General features: G+C 44.1%; 1 protein-coding gene across 4 annotated transcripts in view; it reads right to left on the reverse strand.

Moving 5' to 3' along the window:
• Nucleotides 1-19,286: 19,286 nt before the first annotated feature.
• TRMT11 (tRNA methyltransferase 11 homolog) overlaps nucleotides 19,287-24,246 on the reverse strand; it is a 33,183-nt gene continuing 28,223 nt past the window's right edge. The window contains exon 13 of one of the 4 annotated variants that reach the window (XM_054195790.1): nucleotides 19,287-21,135. In XM_054195790.1, coding sequence (XP_054051765.1) covers nucleotides 20,995-21,135 — 141 coding nt within the window. In that variant the 3' untranslated portion in view covers nucleotides 19,287-20,994. The remainder of the gene's footprint in view (nucleotides 21,136-24,246) is intronic. The other 3 variants (XM_054195792.1, XR_008465516.1, XR_008465517.1) reach the window with 3 other exon arrangements.

Here is a 24,246-nt window from a genome sequence, read left to right on the forward strand (position 1 = left end):
TCTGCTTTCTTGGCCAGAGGTCCTTCAGACCATGGGAATGTCATGTCGACATCTCTGTCGGAAAAACATCCAGTGAGAGGAGCATCAGCAGAGCTTGCCCTCATCGTATAAACCCAGCGCTGCATACAGACGCAAAGCTCTCAAAACAGAGCTGTGGATGAAAGGATCTCTCCCTGCTGGAAAGAGGAAAGCGGAATGAAGACCTGGGCTTGGCCAGAATCGCCGGGACGCTGGCAGAGCTTGGGCTAGTCCTAGCGGCAGCGGGAGGGGAGCGGGTCAGGGGGCACCACCCCGCCGCAGGGCAGCCCCCCTTGCCCACCAGTGCTGGGAGCAGGGTCTGCCTGGCCTCTTTTTACAGGTGTGCAGGGAAACGGGGGGAGCGACAGGCTGCCGGGGCTCTCCTCCCAAGCATGTGCGCTCCAGATGTGCCAGGAGTGAAAGCCAGCCAATAAGAAATATTATTTATAATAACAATAATAACAATATTAATAACATAAGAACATCTGGTAGCGTTTTTTTTTCCATCTACCATTTGGCTGGAGGCAGAGCATCCGGGTGACATGACAATTGGTATTTCTGTTTCCAATTTAGCCCGAGCTCAGCTGCTGCGTAGACTCAGACACAGGCGCTTCCAGGGATGCGTCCCCAGCTCCTGGGCTCGGCCGGCCCCACAGGTGTCACTCCTGCCACCACCCATGGCAGAAGCACCTAAAAACTTCTGGGTTTGGGTTTCCTTTATCGGCTGTTTCATAGGAGATTGCAAGGGGGATTCTACAACTCCATGGCTGCTTTCCATCCCGCCCTGTGAGAAAGTTACCCAACTACAACGGTGTGCGGTTTCAAACAGAAAACAAAAGCAAGCTGTTTTGAAATCAAAACAGAAGTGGCTCGATTACACATTTCATGCTATTGAAAGTATATTTGACTGAATACATATTTAAACCATTTTGGTATTGTTTTGAATTCTAAGGCTTTCAAATGTGTCCAGTAAATATATCACTTCCACCTACTGAGATTTCAGTTTTGACATGCAACTAACATCCAGCCCAAAAAAATTAATGCTGTGTTTAAGAAACAGTCCTCTAGCTTTTCTTTCCTCTGCATACTGACAGAAAGCTAAAAGCAAAATCACCATGGCAGCTGCAGCTGCTGCTCCTAAAGTCTGCACAGACAGCGGCAGCAAAATCCTTTTACCCATCCCGCTCATCATTAGTTTCTCCCGGCAAGGTGTAGGCTGGGGAGTTGGTTTCTTCGGGACCTGGTGCACGGAGGATGGATTCCTCAGTCATGGAACAGGCTTTCGCTTCAGAGCAGATAATGCATTGCGCACAGACTCTCATCTGCTATAAATTTATACAGGTTGATGACAAACTTAAAATGTGCACTATTAAAACGTCACGTTCAAGAATAATGTTCATTTAAGTATTCGAACATTCTCCCTCGAGTCATTAGAGACTGAGATTTATGAAGAGCAAATGAAGAGGGCCCCTTACGCCTTTGGAGGCATGTATCCTGTTCCTGTCCTTGGGGTCAGCCAGCTCTGCACGTACGCTCAAGGACAAACTAGGCCCCAACACTCATTATATTATCAAATTTGCATACGAAGCAGCAAATGTTGCTGATAAACAGAAAATCTAGGCCTTTGGCTCAGCACTTGTCGAATTATTAAAATAAGTTGCTTTAGATTGCATCTTCAATAAATCCATTTCTCTTAATGCACTTTACTCTGTGAATAATAGGTTAGATTAAATCTAATTAGGCAGACAGACCTCCTACTTTATGCAGCTGAATTTATCGCGCAATGCAAGACTGCTCCCATCACCTTTGGCTCTAGCATAGTCATTCTTAAAATACGTAAGTTGAAAATTTCAATAGCTTCAATACACTATTTGTTACTAGCAAAAGCCAGGAATTTGGGTTAATTCTACCCCCAGCCTTATTTTAATCCCTACGTAGGCTCCCTGCTGTCACAAATATTATTAGCATAGGAAATCTGCTGACTGCTAAAGTTTGGGGAATTCCAATAATGAAGGAATTTCCACAGCCTTAAATCTGACACATTCTCTGAAGCAGATGCTCAGCTAATGTATATTACAAAGCTCCCCTGGTTGTTTCAATGCGAACTTACGGTAGCCAAGAGCCTGGAGCTCTGTCACGTGAAAAACGGTGCCAGGCTCTCATCTCTTGGCCTGGAGAGACAGTGGCTCCCCTTCTCCCTGGGGACGCTCACGATGCCACCCAAGTGGGGACCCAATGCCCGCTTTCCTCCGGGATGCTGAGGCTGGCCCCGGGTGCAGTGATTATGGGTCAGCACACAAACGGACTAGAAATTTGGCAGCTGAGCAGCCAGAAGAGAGGGGGGATGAAGCGGACCTGGGAAAAAGAAACTGGAAAGGAACAAAGAGAGAGATGTAATCAGAAATAATCTGAAGCCATGCTGTTAATATGTTACGCGTAACAACATCCTTGATGACAGTCCAGGATGCTCAGCTTGGGCCAGGGAACTGTCAGCTAGGAAGGAGTAAGTCGTTACATAGGTTCATACTATTAATAGTGACAGTGCTCAGTAAATCTTACCTCATGCACCGTAAACAAGTTTTTATTCCTACAGCTCAGGGCAAGTCCTTCCGAATCCAGAATTCATTTGTCTCTCAGCTACACAGACCAGAGGTCCAGCTTCGCAGGCAGAACTGAAACACTGCAATAATGAGCCCTGCACTGCTTGCATACATTTTTTTAGCATTAATAGGTACAATTCACCTTCCTCTTACAAGACATTGAGCCTCTTAGTTCAGTTTCTCCTCCCCTTCCCACATCCCACCTCTCCAAAACAGGGTCTTCCCTCCATTCTGCAGGGCATTTCCTCGCGTACAAGCCCTTTTGCTTTATGTGAACCAAAGAAGTATCTGTGACAGTCACCTGGAAGGGTAAGAAGTGGGTTCCTGCCTCTGTTGAAAGACTTGATACAGTGGGAGAGTGGGATTAAGATCTCCACGGTCTCCAGAGAGGTCTCGCAGCCTGGTGAGACAGCCTTGCCTCTGCTGGTGCTTCCTCTGAACACCATAATTAAATCCTTGAACACAAAGATGACGGCTTCAATGGGGAGACTGAGATCCCTCACCACAAAGCTTTCTAATCCTTTTCTCCTAGAAAATGGGTTAAACAGCCCTGGTTTTCCTTGGCAAAGGAGGGGTTTCAAACTGGGTGTCCCACAGACCGGGTAAGCAGGTAGAGGGAGAAGTGCCTAAATCCCTTCTCAGTCCTTCGGGGTCTATCTCACTTTACCACCAGAGATAAGCAGCGAGCCAGCCTGTCTTTGAACACCGCGTCTCTGTGCAGCGGAGGGCTGAACACCTTCAGGCAGAGATGCCCTGCCCCCCACTCCAGGGTTTCAATAGTCTATTACCAGAAAATCCTGAATATCGATGGTGATTTTCTAGTAAGATTTTCATTGTTTTTTAAAATGCAAGTGTAGAAGGCTGATGAAAAGTTTTCAGAGCAATGTGTGTTAAGGTGTCAACATCAGAAATCTAGAGAGGATATCAGCAATTCACTCACATTTCTGCAGGCGTGTCATCTGAAAGAAAAGCTTATTTCATGTTGAGTATCATACTATGATGGAAGGACAGAGAACTCAATCAATAGGAAAGGACACAAACACTTCTGGGCACAGTAAAAGGCATCCCTAGGAATAAATACTGCAATGTATTTTTGTTGCTTTATGCCTTCTTCCAAAGGTTGCCTTTGAGCATCACCCAGAGGCAAGACACCTTCCTCTCCTTCTGGGTGAAAATCCAAAAATCTCTCTCCCAAGAAGGGAGTAGATGCAGTCTAGTTGGGAGTCTCCAAGAGTTTCAGGATCTTCCAAGCACAAATGCCCACAAATTTGCTTGAACATTCAGAATTGTTCTTCAGTGGAGAAAAAACGTTGACTAGATTTACCCTTGATTTCTAAAAATAATTTATGGGCTGCCTGAGCACCCACGCACACACTGGACTACTTGGCATTGTCACCTACGTACTTCTGTTTCGGCCACGGGTCCATGGATTAGTCCGTCTTCTCAAAGAGGACACTGCCAGCAGCAAAGCTCCCTCTTGACATTAGGTTAGTGTTGCTGTTAGTGAGTTGTGGGCTCGTGCTATGGGGGAAGGAAGAGAAAGTAATACTTGGATTCATAAAGAGAGGACCCTGGAGCAATCAGTAAATGGGAGAAGTGAAGATGACTAGTGTCGTACTGATTGCTGTCAGCAAGCAACTCAGAGCACAGTCCCTTCCAACCTCTTTATAAGGAAAGACAAAGGACTAGAGCTGGGGAAGAGGAGAAGCCATCCAGCCCAGTGAATCAGGACGGACAGTCCATCTCTGCAATGGGTAAATGAGCTGGTCCAGCTCCTACCACAAAAGAGCAGAAGCTGGAGGGCTAAGCCCACTTAACTTTAACCGACTTTTACTAATGTGGGACCTAAAACCACACATTTTGGGGATCAAGAAACGAGAGTGCTACTGGCTGCATTACAATGAACAAAATGAGCGGCAAAGTGACTGCATATGGGTAATAAAAATAATAGCTGATGGGAAACATGAGGAATCATTTAAATGATGCAAGAGAAAGGATATACATCTGAGTATATTTTTCATAGGCAAACAGATGAAAACTGGTCCTCCAGCAAAGCTGGGGTACAGCCAGGGACTTAGATGTTGCAATGTTTTAATTTGCAGATTTCCTGTTGCCTAGCAGACTCCTCAGCCAGGAATTAGACAGTCAAGATACGATTCCCGGGGAGAATTAGGTGCCTTAGAATAGCATTCCTAGAAACCAGCACACGGAGCATGAAGTTATTTACACTGGCCTGGAGAAACCACAGAAGAACAGAATAGGACCACAGTCAGAGACAGCAAAAATACCTCTCTCTGCTCAGTCTCGAACCTCCTCCTGTTAGGTAGGTAGGTGTTCAAGCCCAGTTAACCCTTTGTCGCAAAAAGACACTTTGCTCTTTTCTTCTCCTCCCATCGCACTCTGTATCTCGGTAGGTAGATCACTCTCCACAAAGAAGGAAAACCTGCTTTAAACCTCCATGCTGCCTGATCTGCGGCAATGATTTGGTCCTGACTGTTGCACATCACAGGCAAGCACCCATGTCAAATCAGGTTCACCTGCTCCCTCTCCCAACCCCAGTGACTATGCAAAGTGAAATGGTGTCAACAGGAGAAACTGGGAAAGGCTCACCCTAAAACACCAGGAGAAGCAGTAAGCTGAATGCCAACAGCGGATATCAGAGCATGGCATTCAAATTTTTGTTCCAAATTTGCTAAAGTGTGCGACTTTGCAAAAATACCCCACTTCCCAGTTCAGCCTTCCTCTGTCTCCTGGGTAACATCTGGCCAATGCATCCTGAAAAGCCTGATTTATGGCTGCTTGCAAAACCAAGACCCAGCTTGAGGACAAGTATGAAGGCTGACCTACAGCTGCGATGGGGGAAGACGTGCTTCATTTGAGAAGTTGCTCTGCAAGAGCGTGGAGGTAAGTGGGGCTCCGAAGAGACCGGCCACACCAAGACTGATGCTGCGGCAGGTGTGACAACAGAGTGAGGTTTAGGAGGACAGCACGGCCTTTCAACTGCACCTAGAAATCAGGATTCAGGTGCCCTGAGAAATCTACCCCTCTGATACTAATGCAACAATGCCATAGCTGCCTATATCACTCACAGTAACATGAAGATGCAGATGAACTTTGTAAAAGTTTAATGTGGAAGAGTTTCATAGCCAGCTCTTCGTCAGCGTTCTCTCACCCCTCTATTAGGCATGGAAAACTGATGGATGGACTCTTGTTATCTCCTCTTGTGCATGCTGCCTTGTGAAAGAAGGCTCTGCTCTCCCTGAGGAAACGAAGCACAGCTGCGTATTTCTTTCATATTGGATGCAATATCTGTTGAACCCTGCCAGAAATTTACCTCCTCCTTAGGCTTCCTTATTAAGTGTGCAAGAGTAATATTTATGTGAAATCAGCTGAGAGCTACATCCAAAAAACAACTATCCCAGAGAATATTTATGTGATTTTTATCTGGCTAACAGTAAAATGCTTCTGCATAAGCAGAATCTACTTATGTAATATTATAACACGGACAGCTGTATGTTGCTTGCAGGCAACGTCTCCACTAATTTTGGCTGGTATGCAGACCTTAAGGCACTGAAGAAACCTGCTTTAAAATAATTAAAAGTATACTTCTCATTGTCAAATTTAGAGTAATCTTGAAAGTGTAACCTTAGAAAATAATTCTGAAATTGGAGTGAATTATACATGCTCTAGACTTGTGCTATGGATTTTTTGAAATTTAAGACAAATGTGCACCAAGTCATTTTCATAATGATGTTTGCAGTGCAGCATCACTCTCAGTCTCAGATTCAGAGGATTTCTGTCTCCGCAGCTGCCAGTGAAACTCTATTTCCTTCTGTAGGCAGGTCATTTTCAGTAGCGTCTTATTGAGCTCCTTAAGACAGGCTTCCCTACTAGATAAACCACTGCGATTTGAAACCACAGAAAGCAAACTGCAAACCGCCTTGCCCAGAATGATTGTAAACATACAAGCAAACATGCTCTCAATAAGCCAAAGAACCTTTGAGTTAATGAAAACGCATGCCAATAGCCATCTTGATTTCTGCGAAGAGAATATTCTAGACTGAAAGAACTGAAGTAAGCCGGGCTGCAAGAGTGCTGTTGATGTAGATATTTGATTTGACCAGTAAATGAAATGTGCTTCAGAAAACCGTACCGGATCTGATTTGAGTAAGAAGAGTCAAAAACCAGATAATTTTTCTGACCATATGAGACCATCTTCCACCTCTCAACAATACCCCAGACTACTCCCTTGTTATAATTAAGGTTATGTGGGGTATTACTGGTGGCAAAACTCTGTCGAATAAACAGAACCTATTTAGCAATCGGCTGCACAAAACAATAGCAAATAGACCATGAAAGCAATAATCCCGTGCTGGCAGAGATGGACACTGGATGATCTAATTGACCTCCTGCGTTTGAACCTTGTCATCTATCACTGGCTACGGGCTGCAGAAGAATGAAAAACGTGTAAGATGAAGGTTTAACAATAGAAAAAGAAAAAACAAATGCAAATGCAGAATGCAATACGATTGCTCAAGATGCAAATTATAACCAGACCCGGGGACAGATTAAGAAATGATGAGTATACTCAGAGTGCCAAACTCCAAATAGTAGGTTACTGTAATGCCTCCTTTTTAACCCCACTCAGTCACTTAGCCACCAGTAAACGTCCTTTGCAGGACTTGTATCTCCTCATATTCAGGACGTAGGTAGAAAAGCACATTCAAAGCTCCAATTTTACTTCTAGGTCTACAGCGCGTTAGAGACAACAACCTAGACTTCATTTTACAACAGGAAGAGTCACGGAAAGTAGCTCATCTCCTCCAAAGCTGCTGAAGGCTGGATAAAACCTTTGTCTGTGGAAGACGGTCTAATTGCCACCTCACCTCTGAATACAACTCTATAAACTCTGATTTCCTAGAGTTTGTACTTGAGGCTATGCCAACAGTAGTGCTGTAATTAGCTGAAAAAAAACACCTTGAATTTCTACTATAATCAGCCTGAAAATCTTTGGTTTGTAGAACAAGTTAATCTGCATTACTTCCATTTCTGCCTGATTTGTTGTCACTTTGTGCACGCCCCGCAGCCAGCCCCATTAGGCTGGCCACGGCCTAAGGACAACAGCCTGCTCTAAGTGCTTCTCCACATTCTCCCTCTCCTTCAAGATGTAACCACAGAAGGATTCTCCATCCTTTGCCCCAGTTTCCTGCTCTAGAACTGCTCTCCTTCCTTCCTTTGGGAAACACTGGATTCGCTTCCCAATTCCTGGTAAAGAAGCAACTCTAATGCATCCCCACTTTGTCCAGCTGAAGCTCAAAAGCAGGCATTTTGTAAGAGAAAGAAAAGAAGAAAAAGTGGTTGTGAGGGGCCACAGCTCTGCTCTCTCCCATCTCTGCTACTCAGACAGAGGTCCACAAGGCGCTGGGGTTTCTACGACATCAGGAGGGGGCTGGTAAAGTGACTACACCTTGCTTCAAACATACCCACAGCTTCCAAGGGGGTTTGCTGGGAAGCATCACTGCCTGCTGGAGAAAAGAGTGGGAGCCAGTCACCCAGCCATCAGTTTTTATGGGCTGGCAGGACCTACAGGCAGGCATAAAGACATTTTTATTAGCAACACTTATAATCAAATTGTTTGATTACAAGATTAAGCTAGGATTTTGCAAAGCGATTAGCTCAATTGCCAAAGATTTTCTCACTTATTATTGACCCTTTTATCCAACAAAGAGTGGGATACAGAAAGGTTCATAGACTTTTATAAGACTACATCATTCTTCCATTAAGAAAGGTTGAGAAATAGTACCTTTATTCAAAATATTCAAAGACATTACAGATCCCCCTGCTCTCTGCGATATGACTTTCAAAGCCAGATTCAGACGGGAAAAATATAACCTTAAAACAGACAGATCAACCTTTCCCAAACTCTTAGCTGCAATAGAAATGGAGCTGGAACTATACGAGTGATCCTTTAGTTTGCAGTTTTCCAATTTCTTCCCTTGCAAGTAGAATTAATAACAAGTTTAGGTTCATTTTATTCCTCGGACTCTTTAACAAAAGCAATTTCTGCCCTCCATCTCTAACAAAAGGTCCCCAATCTCAGCGCTACCCCAACGGCTCTAATAAACAGTTACAGGTCTCCACTGAACAATTTCTTTGCAAATCAGATTGACACAGAACAATTTCCTTGGCCAAGAAAACCAAGAATTCAGCCAAAAAAAGACAAAAAAAAAACCCTTTCCCCTCGATTTTCAGGCAAACACACAACTGTAATAATATTTGAGCATATTTTATCATCAAAATCAACTACTTCACTCTTAAACAACTTATACTCTTTAGCCAACCATCCAACTAAACTGCTGGTCTGTCCAAACAATTAGTCATATTTTAAACCAATGATAACAGGCAAAATCGTCGTTTCCATAATAAATAAAGTGATCATTTTTAGTAGAAACCATACTTTGTATCTGTTTCTCCAATATATATGTTACTGTATGTATATCAATGTAGTTAATGCTCAGATGACAACTGATGGAGAACAGAAAAGATGCCGAGGCTGGCGTAGATCCTACCTCATCCTGAGTTTCTGCTTCTGGGACAGGAGTCAGGAAAATGAAAGGTCTCTGTAAACTTCATTCTGTCACAAGAAATGAGTAGGAAAGAAGAAGGTGAACCCACAAAGAAACCAGAACAAGACGAGACCTTGGGATTTCAAATTCTCTTCCAATTCATATAAACAGAGGCTATTTCCTTTCGGTTTAATTCCCTACCCCGCCTTATTGCTCTATTGCACATTATAAGCAGAGGTCCCAACCGTTTGCCTGACTGAATTACCACAATATGTTCCCAGAAAAACTGCAGTCACCAGAAGAACTCCGGTCGCCAGTGGCCATCCCATGAGACTGGCTGCTCTACCACCTGCAGATCAGTGGGTGGCTTTACTGGTGTGAAGGCCATTTGGCCACATTTGGTCCTCAGAGCACAACGTCCTGCTTCAACAGAAAAGGTACTGACAGCACAAAATGGAGCAAATCAACACATCAATTCTGGCTTTCCACCATGGTGTGGAGAAGGGGAGAATGGGTGTCTCTTGACCTGTGATGCCCAGGCACAGATGCCATTCTTCTCTAACCTCCCGTCTAAGGCAGGTGCTAAGAGGAGACCCATCACCCCTTCCAAGCTACTGTTGTGTCTCCTCGAGGTCGGCTGCAGCAGCATCCCCTTTTTCACAAGGATCAGCTGAACCAAAGACTTGGGACCTTCAGAACACGAACCCAGGCTTTGGCGGGTTTTTTTTGGGCTGGGTTTTTTGTTTATGCTTTTTTTCAGGCAGACATTTGTGTAACAGGGAGCACCTGAACTAACTGAAATCTAAGTAACGATGTGGGGAAGGGAGAGAGGGAGGAATGGGAAAAGGAGTGGAAAAGCTTGGTCATCAGTAATTCCTTACCTATAATAATTTCTAAACCTGGCTAAGCACCTAAGCATGTGCAGAACTGCATACACTCAAGTCTTCCTCTGGATCACCTCCAAGACATTAATTAGAGCTTTCAGAATTAAAAAATACACATATACAATTATAATTAATGAGATTATAGATTTCGTGTGATCCCACCATTTCCAGTTCAATGTAAGAACAATAATTTTGGAGGGGTCAGTTGCCCTTTCTTATCCAAAGGACTTGCGCCAATGTGAAATTACTAAGTGGGAGGAGAATTAAAGCATGTCGCTGGAAACTGGACAATTTAAGTCTCTGGAGATATACATCTGGTTTTATAGTTCATTCTTTGATAATTTTTCTTTAAAAGCCTGAAAAAGTACAAGCAATTGAATACCAATTAAACCATTACAGTGTCTGCAGGGCTTTCTTTCCATTACAGGTTCAATAACCTAAATGAGGCCTTTTAGTTACTTCTACAGAGTCCAGATTCACAAAAAAACCCCAACCTCACACACATACACACAGAGAGGCCTTCAAACGCTGAAGACCCTGGTTTATAAAATCACATAGTGAGATTAGTTTTGAGGAAATTCAGAAGCAACCGTGCAGTTATGTATCTGATAGTAGAGCCAGCAGATAGTGATCATTTCGGAGAAAGGCACTCCTTTTGTCCCACTCAGAACAGCAATATTTTTGACAGTGAGTCAAAGTGAAGCACGTGCAGCCATTGTAGCTACGAAGGCATCCTACAGTCACGGCAGGGACTACTGCAAAATTACAGCACTTGTGCTTTGCGTCATAAATAAAGCAACCCGTGGGAAGGGGTGCTCAATGTTTGCGATGCAACAGATAGATATCCTTTACCCCCTTTTTCAGAACTCAGGTATTAATACAACAGATTTAGTTGGACACTATGAAAACAGCCCTATCCAACTTTCCAGATGCTCCAAATCTACAAAGCAAAAGGCAACTGGTACCAAAATAGAGTCTTTGGGCACCAAGCTTACAGACTGGCAAAACCTTAAGCCAAAAAGTGGTTAGATTTCCTGCTCTCTGCCCAGATTATAGAGAGGATGTAATATTTCATGGTAAAAGATTGCCATGGAAGATATTTGCCTGGGCTTTTTTCAATAAAGTTTATTTGGCAGCTACAAGGGAACGGACCATTAGGTATTTTTCCATCTCTAGCATCTATTATTCTAATTTCACCTAGGAATAGCAGTCCGGTATCCATCTGTAGCAGCGAAGCTAGAAAGGTAGAGTTAAGCACAGACATAAAAACACAGGCTGCAGGAAGAGCCAACGCGATCAGTTGTCCATATCTGGTACCCAGTAATCTGATAGTCCAGCCTCTTACCTTTAAGACTGAAAATATCCGTCATCATAGAGTGGGAATTCATTTCTAGAAGAACAAACAGAAAACTTTGAAAATAATCTTCTAGGCATGTGCTGGAGGTACCTCACCACCCTGTCCTCTCTCTCTTCACGCTGATGTGTTGCATCCTGTGAAGAAGGCTAAGACAGACTCTCTGAAATGTTGTGATGTTTTTCTCTTCACCTTGTCACAGCTCTGCTGAGTGATGGAGGAGGATCTGAATGGTCTATTCTCTCTGGAGCGAGAGAATAGTGTCAACACCGCTCTAGATTTCAGATCTGGCAAAACGTGCCTGAAGGTGACATGGAAGAACAGCAAGTTTTAAATGACATCTCCGTTCTCATATGACTCTTGTGAAGCTCTGCCATTAATAAGATAAAGCTTTCTTAAAAATTAAATGTTATTCTTGTGTCTCTTGTACTGAGTACCTCAACACAACACTGAGTTAAACAAAGCAGGCACTTATTTTAGATGTGGAGTGATAAGCACCAGTAATTTACCGGTTTTAATGAAATTCTGTGAGTATGTTTTAGTCCCAGCACCATTGGTGCTCACAGACTAGCAATGCTCCGTAGATAAATTAGTCTTTCTTGACATCAGCAACCACAAATATCCATTTTATTTTTTTTTTGGAAAACCTAACACAGTTGTGTCTTTTGTGGAAAAAGTCTTTCAGACAAGCTTTGACGATAACCACTACAATAAAGGATTAATTCTCTTAGTTTCCTGGGTCTTAATCTGTTTGCTGTAGTTCAGTTTAAAACAAAAGAGTACCTTCCTTACAAATGACAATTCAGAGTGAATGAAACCAATTGTGCGGATTAAAAACTTTAAAGTTTTACTTGAAGATCATACTAACTGTCCAGCAAAATTTAACAATCATTGACAGATCTGCTTGCATTTTTGCTTATGGTACCAAGCAGTTTACATAACCTGTATTTTGTTCACGAGAACGTGCAGTATATTGTGAACAATTATTTTCTAGTTCACTGTGAATTTCCCCACTAATTTAAAAATCAGTCGGTCTTTCATGTATTTTCAGTACACTCTTATGGATCATTGGTTCTTTCCAGTTAGAAAGAAAATGAAGGAACATGGTGCCCACAAGCATTAAAATAGTACATATTGCAACAGAACCCTACAAAATGACTGGCTTCACAGCTAGGTCCAGATTTTGATTTACAGATCCAGAACATTTTGCTTCCCCAATCTCCTAGCACGTAAAAAAATCACAGTGGAGGTACTGCACTGTGAGCTGGTTGTGGTCAACCCTAGAAGAAAAGATGGTGGAGTGGTTTGAGAGCTAGCCTGAGACTTGGATTCAATTCCTGCTCTACCATGGGCGCCATGTATGACCTTGGGCAAGTCATGTTTGTAAATGGGAATACCTATTTCATAAGGATCTGGTGAGGACAAATGCATTCAAGAATGCGAGACACTCAAGTATTACGGTCATATGGTTTATATAAATACATAAACTAATTACGTAAGTTCCGTATCTGGAAGCTTTGGAGGGTAAGGAGTCCTGAGTTCCAATGTATTTGTACAAAGAATGGCCACAGCCCTAGATAAAAGGAGTCTTCACCCTGAATTCCCAAAGACAGATGTTTCACATGGGAAGATGTCCTCAGCCTCAGAGATGAACACCTGCTTGCACTTCACACACAGAAAACCCCTTCAGGCTTCAGGCAGGTTATAAAATCTGGGCTACCCACTGCAGTCACAACTGCTGCTCTGTCACTCTAGTACCACTTCATCATCTCAGCATGCGGGGTACAAATATCCCCATGAGCACACACATACCACCTCGTTCCAAACACCCCCCAAAACTCCTCTGCGTGCTGCTGTTTGCTGGGTAGCTGCCTTAACCCGCCCCCCTGTACTATTCAGGGTGGGATTAACTAGTCGGTGATTTCACGCGTTGAATCTGGTTTATGTCCTGCTACTCAGACATTAACCACAGAGAGAAGGACTGTCTCACCAAACCACACTCAGAGAGCAAAGAAGCCCAGCCCATCCTCACACCAACTACCCAGGCATGCTCTTTGAAATGCCTGGGTCAAAAAAAAGTTGCAGCATCTAAATTAAAGGAATCCCAGGCCACCCCTCAGTTGACAGACTGAGAAGAAAGAACTGATTTCTCAGTAAAAAATCTGTAGCCACTGAGATGCAAATCCAAATAGGACAAAGATCAAATCAGAAACACATTCTGCTCCAAAAAGGGACAGTTTCACGGTGTTGGAAACTATTATGAGCGAAATCAGCTTGGAGAGAGAATTTTTGAAAGGAAATCAGAAGTAATAATTAGGAGGTATTGAAAAAGAGAGCACTGAATCACTAAAGACACACAGTCACACACACAAAAAAGAACTTTTTGCTGCTGTGACACATACTGTGGCTGGACTTTTCTACACCTTAAAATCCTCCAGAACCTGAAGAGAGGCTGTAAATGCCCCTGGACTGCAAATCTCTTCACACCCCTCTGAGGTGCCAAAAGCCCAGTTGCAGCTCCACTACCGATCCTCATGGTTCCTCTGGGCTACATGGTTCCTTTGGCACTCCCTCTCCCTGGATCACAAGAAAAGAAAGCTTTCAGCAGCAACAACATAGCTCTTCATTTAAAAGAAAAACACAATAAAGTGTAAGCTACAAATGTGTAAATAACCCCCAAAGGCAAACCTTCTCACTTTAGTTTGTATTTCCTTTTCTCAAAGACAGGGTCAATTTGTGTTTAGAAAGGCAGCTAATGATTTTTCTTATAGAATCATAGAATCACAGAATGGTTCAGGTTGGAAGGGACCTTAAAGATCATCTAGTTCCAACCCCCCTGCCATGGCCAGGGACACCTCCCACTAGACCAGGTTGCTCAAAGCCCCATCCAGCCTGGCCTTGAACACTTCCAGGGATGGGGCATCCACAACTTCCCTGGGCAACCTGCTCCAGCGTCTCACCACCCTCACAGTAAAGAATTTCTTCCTAATATCCAATCTAAATCTACTGTCCTTCAGTTTGAAACTGTTACCCCTCATCCTATTGCTGCACTCCCTGATAAAGAGTCCCTCCCCATCCTTCCTGTAGGCCCCCTTTAGGTACTGGAAGGCTGCTACAAGGTCTCCCTGGAGCCTTCTCTTCTCCAGGCTGAAGAACCCCAACTCTCTCAGCCTGTCCTCATAGCACAGGTGCTCCAGCCCGCTGATCATCTTCAACCTTCCACATTTTTACGTTTAACAAAGCCCACTGTGACACCAAAGAACATCAGCAGCTTTCCTTCTGCCAGGAGGCTCTTGGGTGATCCAGCGAGGAGCTGCACAGTCTCCACAGACCGCCTGAGGTCTAGGAGTAATGTGACAGAGACCACAGTTTCAGGACCACAGCGAGCTGATCCAACAGCTCACCTCCAATGGGAGAAAATGCACTCCCTCGCAGTAATCTTTTTCAGCAAAAAGCAACAGTTTTCTGCTGGCTTAGTAAGTGGAACTGGCACAGGAAAGGCTCCAGTAAGAACCAGAGTCAGTGCAAGAGTGGGCAATTCCGCTGAGCACAGCAGGAGAAAAGCCAGGACCAAGGAATGGGGAAAAGGCAGCAAACCCCCCTCCTTTCAGCAGCACTGCACTGTCACATTAGCTTCCCTGCTTGTGAAACCGCAGGCTGGGGACTTGCTGCGGAGCAATAACTCATCTGCAGAACCTTTCATGAAATGTAATCCGCTACTCCCAGGCAGGATTCGTATCTCACCCATCAGCTCCCCAAAGCATCATACATATGAAGTAACGATGTAGTGAAAGGGGAAGTAAAGTTAGCCGTACAAATATTTAGATAACTCACACAAAAAGGAGAAGTAGGCAGCAACTCCTAGAAATCATAAGCCAGAAAACTGATAAGGCAGCCAAAAGGACAAAGGGAAATAAATTCTGTGACTGCTAAGACACTAAGAAAGGAGAGATTTTTAGTTTTTTGATGTAGGACAAGAGGAAATGGCCTCAAGTTGTGCCAGGGGAGGTTTAGGTTAGACAATAGGAAAAATTTTTACGCGGAAAGGGTTATCAAACATTGGAACAGGCTGCCCAGGGAAGTGGTAGAATCGTCATCCCTGGAGGTACTTAAAAGACGGGCAGACGTGGTGCTGAGGGACATGGTTTAGTGATGCGATGATCTGAAAGGTCCCTTACAACCTAGACAATTCTGATGCTATTCTGTGTTTAGGTGTTTGCTCTCCTGTGTGTTTCTTGAATTCTTGTTTTTTGCTGGATATCAAAAACAAATTGGTCCATCTTGGGATGGACGAAGTAGATGAAAATGAAGAGGCAGAACTATTTCATAAATATTCTTATCCAGCATCACAGAAGCAGCAGCTGACATGCATATATAAAATGAAGGTGAATTAACCAGCCTCACTGTGCCCATTTGGTATGGAAATATGCAAGAAGATGGCTGAAAATATGCCCCAGTGCTGCCTCTCCTGACTGAAAGCTGGGCTGGACTTCAGCTGGGACATTTCACTTTCCCCTTTCTGCCTCCTCGAGACTACATTCATCCCTATCTCAAGGCGTCCTGAGAAGGAAAGAAGAGCTCGGTCACTGTGCATTTCCCCTGCTCCTCCATGGCAGGTGGGACACAACTCACGGAGCCTGTCAAGCAGCAGCTCACACTTGCTCAACAGCCAATGGAGAAAACCAGCAGCTAATGGTGACAAGGAGCGCACCTTTTAAAAACGAAGCCCTCAGCCAAGTGGAAATGAGTGGAAGGGGTAGTTCTTCCGCAAGAGATCAGAGGGACTGCACGGCTTTCAGCGCCAGCAGGCACCGCCTGGAGACGGGAGATGCTGCTGCCTACACCGTCCCCCATAAATCTTTAGCAGAGGCCATGTCCTTCATGATCTTCAGATTCACCAAACATTTTAAGTGGTCCATCTGGGAAAGCTGCTGTTGCTGTTGTTCAAAATAATTAACAGAATATGCCATAAATATGAGTAGTAGTACTCCTTCTCCATGCAGGTCAGCAAGGTGCTCAGACCACCTGCAGTGAGGAGCTCCTGCCATCCCCTCTGGCGAGCGCTGGCATCTGAGCTAACGTACTCACAGGTAGCTTTCCGATGTCCTTGTGAGCTGCAGCCTCACACATGGAGCGGGCAAGGCCACGGGAAGAGGCTGTCGGCATCCCAGGGCACTGCCCGTGTTCGGAGCACTGCCTTTTCTCTGTCCCAGCGTGGTCACCAGGAGAGGAACACGCTGAGCAAGATCATAGTAAGCTTACAAGCTTCCAGAAGACTCTCCTGGCGAGAGGGAGGAGGGAAAGGAACGTGGGCCGCTTGCCAGAGATCGATCTGTCCAATTTAAAGAAATTAATTTAATTGTTTGTGGCAGTAGGAGAGCTTGCAGCTGTTGGCTGCAGGAAGCCTGGAGAGTAAGAAAACACGGCGCCAACACTGCTAGAACTAAGCAAGCGAGGTGAGCACCCAGCAGCCAGAACTTAGGACGCTGGGTGGCTTCACGTCTCTGAGATGGCAAGACTGCACATCCGCCTTTGCCGTGTTGAACAGCCCCTTCCCAGCGTGGCAACTCTCCCTAAAACGCAGGCTGGCTGTGAACACGCAGAGCAGCTGGTATGAGACAGGGCTTACAAAAACTCCAACACCCTGCAATCAAAAGCTCGCCCTGCAAAAAAGCCAGAGGTCCGTCCCGCAAAGGGGAGCCCAGGGAGGCTGCTCGGGCGGGCGAGAGGCGATGGCCGTGTGCGCGGTCCATGCCCTGATGCCCTGCACGGGCTGCGTGGTCCATGCCCTGCACGCAGACACCCGCTGCCCCTGCCTGGGTCGTGGAAAGGCAGGGAGAACGCTAACAACTGTGTAATTACAAAATTATGTTTGCTTATTTTCATTCTTTTTTATTTTTTTTTGTGACTCAGAAGATAAGAACAGTTGGAGAAGTATACGCTGTGGGGCCTCAGCAAATTGACTGCCAGGGTTTGCTGTTTGAGGCTTTTTCATCCATCCAGTTTTAATCCAAATTAGTAGGAGCTTCAGAAAGGGACTCTGGCAAAGTCACAGCTGGAAAGATTTTCATCATTAATTCTGCCAAGCATATAAAAAATACAATTAAAAAAAAAAGGGGGGGGGTTGGATGTAACAGTTCTTGGCGCAAACATGTTTTGACTTCCTTTTAGAGTAAAAAGAAAAACCAAATGAAAATCTATATTTAATAAAGAAATAGTCCGTATCTTTGTCTTCCTTGACATCTTTACATAAGGCTACAAACGCTGTTCGATGATGATTACAAAATTCGTTTCTTACTGAAGGAGAATTTTTCATTGCTTTATGCAGAGGCGAGGCGGCCGGGGGTGAGAGGGGAGGTCCCGCTTCCCTGGCCCCAGCGGCACGGGGCCCGTGCGGCTTTTTGGCAGGTCATTCCCGGTCGCAAAGAGCAGTAGTTTGTGGAGTTCGGCCCTGCAGCTCGTCATGTTGCTCCCAGGAGGGAACACCAGAACAGGGAGGCAGAACAAACGCAGGGGGTGCCTGGGCGCTTTGTGGTGAATATTGGGCAAATATTCACCACTGCCCGTATCGGCTGCTTTGCAATTCGCGGATGGAGCAGAGGCACCGCGCTACTGAAGAAGCCGCTTTCCAGCAGCCACTATCAAAGCACCCACCCATGGGTGCACACACACCTCTGTGACAGCTCCTGTTGCAAGCCACGGAGACTAAAACACGACATTTTGCAAATGCCAACTTTGACAAATACATACCCATTAAGCAAAATCAGCCCCTTTTCTCACATAACTTCACTACTTTTTTTCCAGGGAGCATTGTGTAAAGGGGTGAGGTTCAAGCAAAGGCATCCAAGGGAGTACCCCTGCCACATACGCATTTTGAAGAGAGTGTGGGAACTTCCCAAGACTTCCCTAAATTGCTAGGGCTTTGTTTTTTAGCGAGACAAAAGGTTCTCCCCACGACAGGAGCGTTGAGTCAGTTTTGGGCCCCTCACTACAAGAAGGACATTGAGGTGTTGGAGCGTGTCCAGAGAAGGGCTACAAAACTGGTGAGGGGTCTGGAGGACAAACCTTATGAGGAACGACTGAGGGAGCTGGGGTTGTTTAGCTTGGAGAGGAGGAGGCTGAGGGGAGACCTTATCACCCTCTACAGCTACCTGAAAGGAGGTTGTAGAGAGATGGGGGCTGACCTCTTCTCCCTGCTGACAAGTGATAGGACGAGAGGAAACGGGTTCAAGTTATGCCAGGGGAGGTTTAGATTGGATATTAGGAAACATTTTTTCACTGAAAGGGTTATTAAACATTGGAACAGGCTGCCCAGGGAGGTGGTGGATCCACCATCCCTGGAGGTGTTTAAAAAAAGGGTAGATGGGGCACTTAGGGACATGGTTTAGAAGTGGTTTTTGTCAGGGTAGGTTAATGGTTGGAGTTGATGATCTTAAAGGTCCCTTCCAACCTCAGCAATTCTATGATTCTATGATTCTATGAGTCCTGCTCATGATTCAGGTTATCCTAGTCTCTGCCACAACTGCTACCGCAATAAACACATTGCAGTCTGCCTGGCGCTTCTAACTGCAGGATCCCACAGCTTTATGCAAACAGCCTCAAAAGAAACCTGTGGAGCAGAACAATTTATAAAGGCATGAAGTGTGGCCAGAGAAGCATCATTCCACCCATTGCACACGCTCACATGAAGAACAGTACCACAGCTCGGTGGAGAAGACTGCCTGTAAGGACCTATCCTTCCAACTGAACACATCCAACCACTCACAGTCCACATAAACAAAAGCTACATTTCATTTCCATCCAAAAGGCACAGTATTTTTGAACCTTGACTATTACTTATTAAAAACTTTTATATCTAAATTTATCCTGTACTGAAATTACCTGCTTGCGTTTCTCCCAGTGCTGCATTCGACAGAAAAAAAAGACAGATGAAGGATTAGTCTTGTTCCAAAATGCAATCATTGGCATAATTCCTAATCTTCAGCGGAAATCTCTCCTAACAGTCTCAGGATAAAGCAAAGGCACCCTGGGCTGCCCGGTCGTGGCACTAAACATCCATCCTTGGTCATCACTCAGAGACATCCCATCTTTCGGGACAGACTCTTGTAGACGGAAGTATGACAATTAATTGCTACATGTCTATCGTGCCAATATTATCTCCTTATGGAGATGAGATTGTTTAGCTACGAGTTATGTATTTGATTAGAATTAATTACTTATCCCATCACATACAGTAACATGACCTGCTATTTTGCACTTTATTAGTGCAAAATTTATTAGAATGAATCCATGAAGAACAAGTTTTAGATCAGAATTTTATACAGCAAGAGGCACTTTCATTGAAAAAAAAATTGAAAAGTATTTCTTAAATAAGATTAATAACATTTCGTTTGGGAGACAATTAAAACAGTGATAACACTATACTGTTTTGACGTCTTTAGAAGGTAAGATTTTTTTTATTTTAACCAACAGATATTTTGGATTAGAATCTCAGATGGTCATTGGCAATCATCGTATCTTCGTACCACATAGTCTCTTTCCATCACCTGAAAACTGAATTTAAAAAAAATAACTTTGGGGGAATTTTAAATGAAGGAAAATGTCCTGTTCCTACCCAGTTGTACTCAAAATACTCCTTGTGAAACCTGACATGCAGCGTCTGCTCTGGGCTGTCAGCAATCTGCAACGTATCACCCCAGGAACCTCACTGAGCGCACAGATACCAAAGATCGCAACAGTGGCAGTAAGACATTAAGATCTCCCCTCTTAATCAATGGATTTTACCTTTCAGCTGCCCAGCTCATTTTAAGCAACATACAAGAATTTGAAAAGATCTTACTTGGCAAACCTGCCTGGAGGTCCGATACCCTTAAGTGTAGCCAGAGAGATTGTCCTTTCTCTGCCATCTTGGGTTTGATGGGCCTTTTAGCTGAAAGAGAGCTGACATCTCTTTTGAGAGGTGTCCTCCACATCCACAGGCTCAGCAAAGCTGTAACTGATTAGAGGCACTGTACAAAATAACAGCCACAGTGATAGACAACTATAATGAAAACAGTTGTGAGAATACGTACATCAACAGATTTTTACAGTCCAATAAGCCAATAAGAGAACATCAAAGAAACATATTAAAAAGGGTAGCACGGAGGCAGGTAAGTTATATTTCACTGTTTTAAATGAGTGATCACCAAAATCGATGACATAAGAGAATAAGGTTTAAAAAATTATTTTTTTTTTTCCAAATAGCAAACAGAAGAGAAAGGCAGAGGGATACCGGCCTCTTTGTTCTCCCGGGTACCCACAACTCTGTTCTTTTTAGGAGCAGGGAAGAAGTTTCCAGACTGAAAAGACAGCCTTGTTCAACTCTGGGCCTCAGTTCAGACTGGAGACCAAGCTAAACAGCAAAGAAAGAACGCATTCATTTTTTCTTAGAGTGTCAGAAAAGAGAAACATGGTGGTGACGGGAGCTGAGCCAGCAGAGAACAACCTTTGCCTTCTGGAGACTTCATCGGCCTCCTGTCAGCTAACCCCAGAGCTGCTTGCTGTTCGACAGGGAAACTGGTAACCACTGCGTATCATCGGCTCCAGACTTGCCCTCTCCCACGGGACATGTTTGTCTCTGGAAAACCTGTGGCCAGAGGACAGTGCAAAGTCACAGGGTCACCTTCTCTGTGACACCCTTCTCTGGATGGCGGCCCTAAGGCCGTGGAGTTGTCCTGGAGAGAGTTGAAATAATCATTAAGAAGAAATCTTAAAAAGCAGTGAGAGAAAGAAAGAGAAGATTCAGAATTATTAAGGTGCTTCCTCCCTGTAACATCTCTACTGTTCACTGTAATATCGAAACAGTGAGAGAAAGCCCATACTTTATCTTCTTAGCAGTGTTTTTCAGTATTTTTGGACAGATGACCCTTCACTGAGATCACTGCCTACTGCCAACTTCCATATGTACCAATGACCCTCTTACAAGTCACAACTCTGAACTAACATACTACTTTAATGGACAAAGAAGAGGTGGCAAACAGTTAAGGACTTCCACCACAGTCTTCCAGCACCACTGAACAGGTAGAGAGGAAGGAAAGATCCACCAAAACCAAACTTCAAGAGCTGCTGTTGAAGTGCCCACATCCAGCGAGTGGAAGTTGCTTTAGTGCATGGTACCAGCACAAAGCCCAGCACGGCTGGTATGGAAACAAAAATCCCGCTCTACTAGAGGAGGTCCAGAGTCAGATGTTGTCCCAATAACAGACAACAGTTTCTTAGGTTGGTTTAAAGGGAGGACTGCATTCTCCTTGAGATGTTCAGCAAGCTGACATATCTGCTTAACTCCTCTCATTGGAGTGATGAGGAGAAACCAACGAGTCTAAGTTTTTGTGAGCTGGTGTCACAGCTTGAGTAGAAGTGGAAAGTTCAGCCAAGACCTTTACGTTCCTTCTAAAAAAGCTCTTCGTATGCTTTCATTTGGGTCTTTTTGTTTTAAAGAGAAGATCAAGAAGCAACAGGACCAGCACTGGTCGTAGCAGTGGCAACAAAAATCATGGTTAGAGTATTTGTCCCCAGGTCTTGTTTCCATGTGGGTTCTCTGATAATTAGAGTTGAACTCGTATTACAACCTTCTCCCTGGAAGAGATTACCTGGGTCTTTTTCTTCAACACCTCTGCCTATTTCAAGAAAAGTTGCAGCTCCCTCTTATCTGTAAAACTTCATCAAACCTTGACCTTCTGTCAAACTGGCTTATCTGTAAAACTTCATCAAACCCTGACCTTCTGTCAAACTTCTGTCCAACTCGCCACTAATTAAAAAAAATATTAGAGATAAGCAGATAGGGCACATAATTAATGCAGAGAAAATCTATTTCTGCTACTTTTCCACTTCCTCTTCCTATAGATTCGTGGGAAGCTTGGCAGCCAGGAACACCACCACCAGGCAAAGGTATTCTGTGAAAAGAGGGGGCTCCTTCCCTTTGTTGCCTCCACAAATCGCTCCCTGCAGCAGGAGACAGCCTCTGCCCATATGACCTCGCAGCCGTTTTCAGCTCCTCCCTCTATCCAATTTGCTGCAGCGCAACAAAGCGCTCCAAAAATAACGTTTATTTTTCAAAACTGGAAAATGGCACAAACCACCCCAAAGGAGAGAATGACAACGGCATGAGTTCAGCGCGGGCTCGTGAAATGACCCTCCCTGCCAGGGACAGGAAACTGGAACCTCATGGAAAGAGACTGAATGGAACCAGATCGAACAAAAGCGCCAGAAACCGCGGCCATCGATGGCCAAATCCTGCCGAAAGGATAACTCAGTCCTTCGCTAGAGCGAGCACAAGGACTGTGACACGGCTCTGCAGCTATAAACACCTCCGCTTTGCGAGTCTGGGTGTACGAAAGCTGGAGGACGCACTTTAAGCGAGGAGAAAGTTAGAGATCAGGAATATTTCCAAATGATAGCTTTAAAGTTGGGGACCAAGCAGAGCTTGAACATCTGATTCCAATTCTAAACTATTCCTTATTAGCAGATGTTGAGGTAGTACCCCAAATACACTTAAGAGTTTCTGTTCAAAATGGTATTCTTCAGTAATGATAGAGCTGTTATGTATGAACTGCTAAACAGAGGCCACACCACCGCTGCTGAATGGACGAAAAGTTGGACCAGGCAGAGGAGAAATAAACTAAATCATTCTCTTTGAATAGACTGAGCCAGATTTGCCACTACCTTACATCTTGTATAACCATTTAGATCATGTCTATGTAAGGTAACTTTTATGAAAATGAAGTTATAAATACATAATAAATCCATCTAGAAAAATTCCTTGCCTATGAAGAACAGAAAGTAATTTTAATTTGTAAAGTAATAAAAGCTGAATGCCAAATTGCAATGCTAAAATTGAAGTCAGAAGTTACACGAAGACAGTTTTTCAGAAGCAGTAATTTTTTTGATGTAGTATTTGAAAGTGATCAATTCAAATTCTGCTTTTGAAAAAATTTTCAGAGCTTTGATCTCGCTCCAAGTTTAGCCCAGAACAACTATTATATGGCTGACATTAAAAGTCTCAAAACAAAGTGATTTATAATGGAAACACAGAAAATAAATCACTATTTCAGAACCTCCTAATACACCATAGATTAGATCCAGAAGGTCAGACAAAGTTGTCATTGAGTATGTGAGCTCTCCCTGTTGCAGCTGAGGACCACAACACACAGAAGAGCAAATTTAGTTAATGAACTTGATCAGATACCCACAAGACTCATGCCTTCCTAGGCATCATTTGTTTTTTGGAGAGGCACTTAAAGATTATAATCTACAAAGACTGTAGCACGACCACAGCCAGTAACTCGCAGCAAGTTGAGAAGCAAGGCTTTCTCTGGCTGGAGCGAGTAGATACATTCACCAATGCCCTGCTGAAGAATATTTGACCATATTTGACCACCAAAATGAGAAGAGCCATTAACATCTTGAATTAATGGGCTTAGTGGTTTTCAAATGAGGTATTTTCATGATGGACATGGTGGGGATTCAGCAAAGTTCGCCCTTCAACAAATACAGCTTCAATTTCAAAGATTTGATTAGGCTTAATACCATTAGGGAACCATTACTGATTTTATGCTCTTGTTGTTACTGCTTTAACTATCAGTTTCTGAACCAAAAATTGCAGACAGTTGGCTTGACCAAGAGTCAAGGTTTAGGAATGCAAAAGCAAATCCAAGGTACAGATGAGCTTCAGATGTGGACAGGCTTCACAGGATTTAACAGGCTCTCCAGAGTTTCTTAGGTCACAGAGGCTTCTTCTTCTTGGGGAGGTGTGTGTGCGCGCACGAGCGCATTTGTTTCTTTGTGTT

The sequence above is a fragment of the Rissa tridactyla genome, chromosome 3, assembly GCF_028500815.1.
Source record: "Rissa tridactyla isolate bRisTri1 chromosome 3, bRisTri1.patW.cur.20221130, whole genome shotgun sequence".
NCBI lineage: Eukaryota > Metazoa > Chordata > Aves > Charadriiformes > Laridae > Rissa > Rissa tridactyla.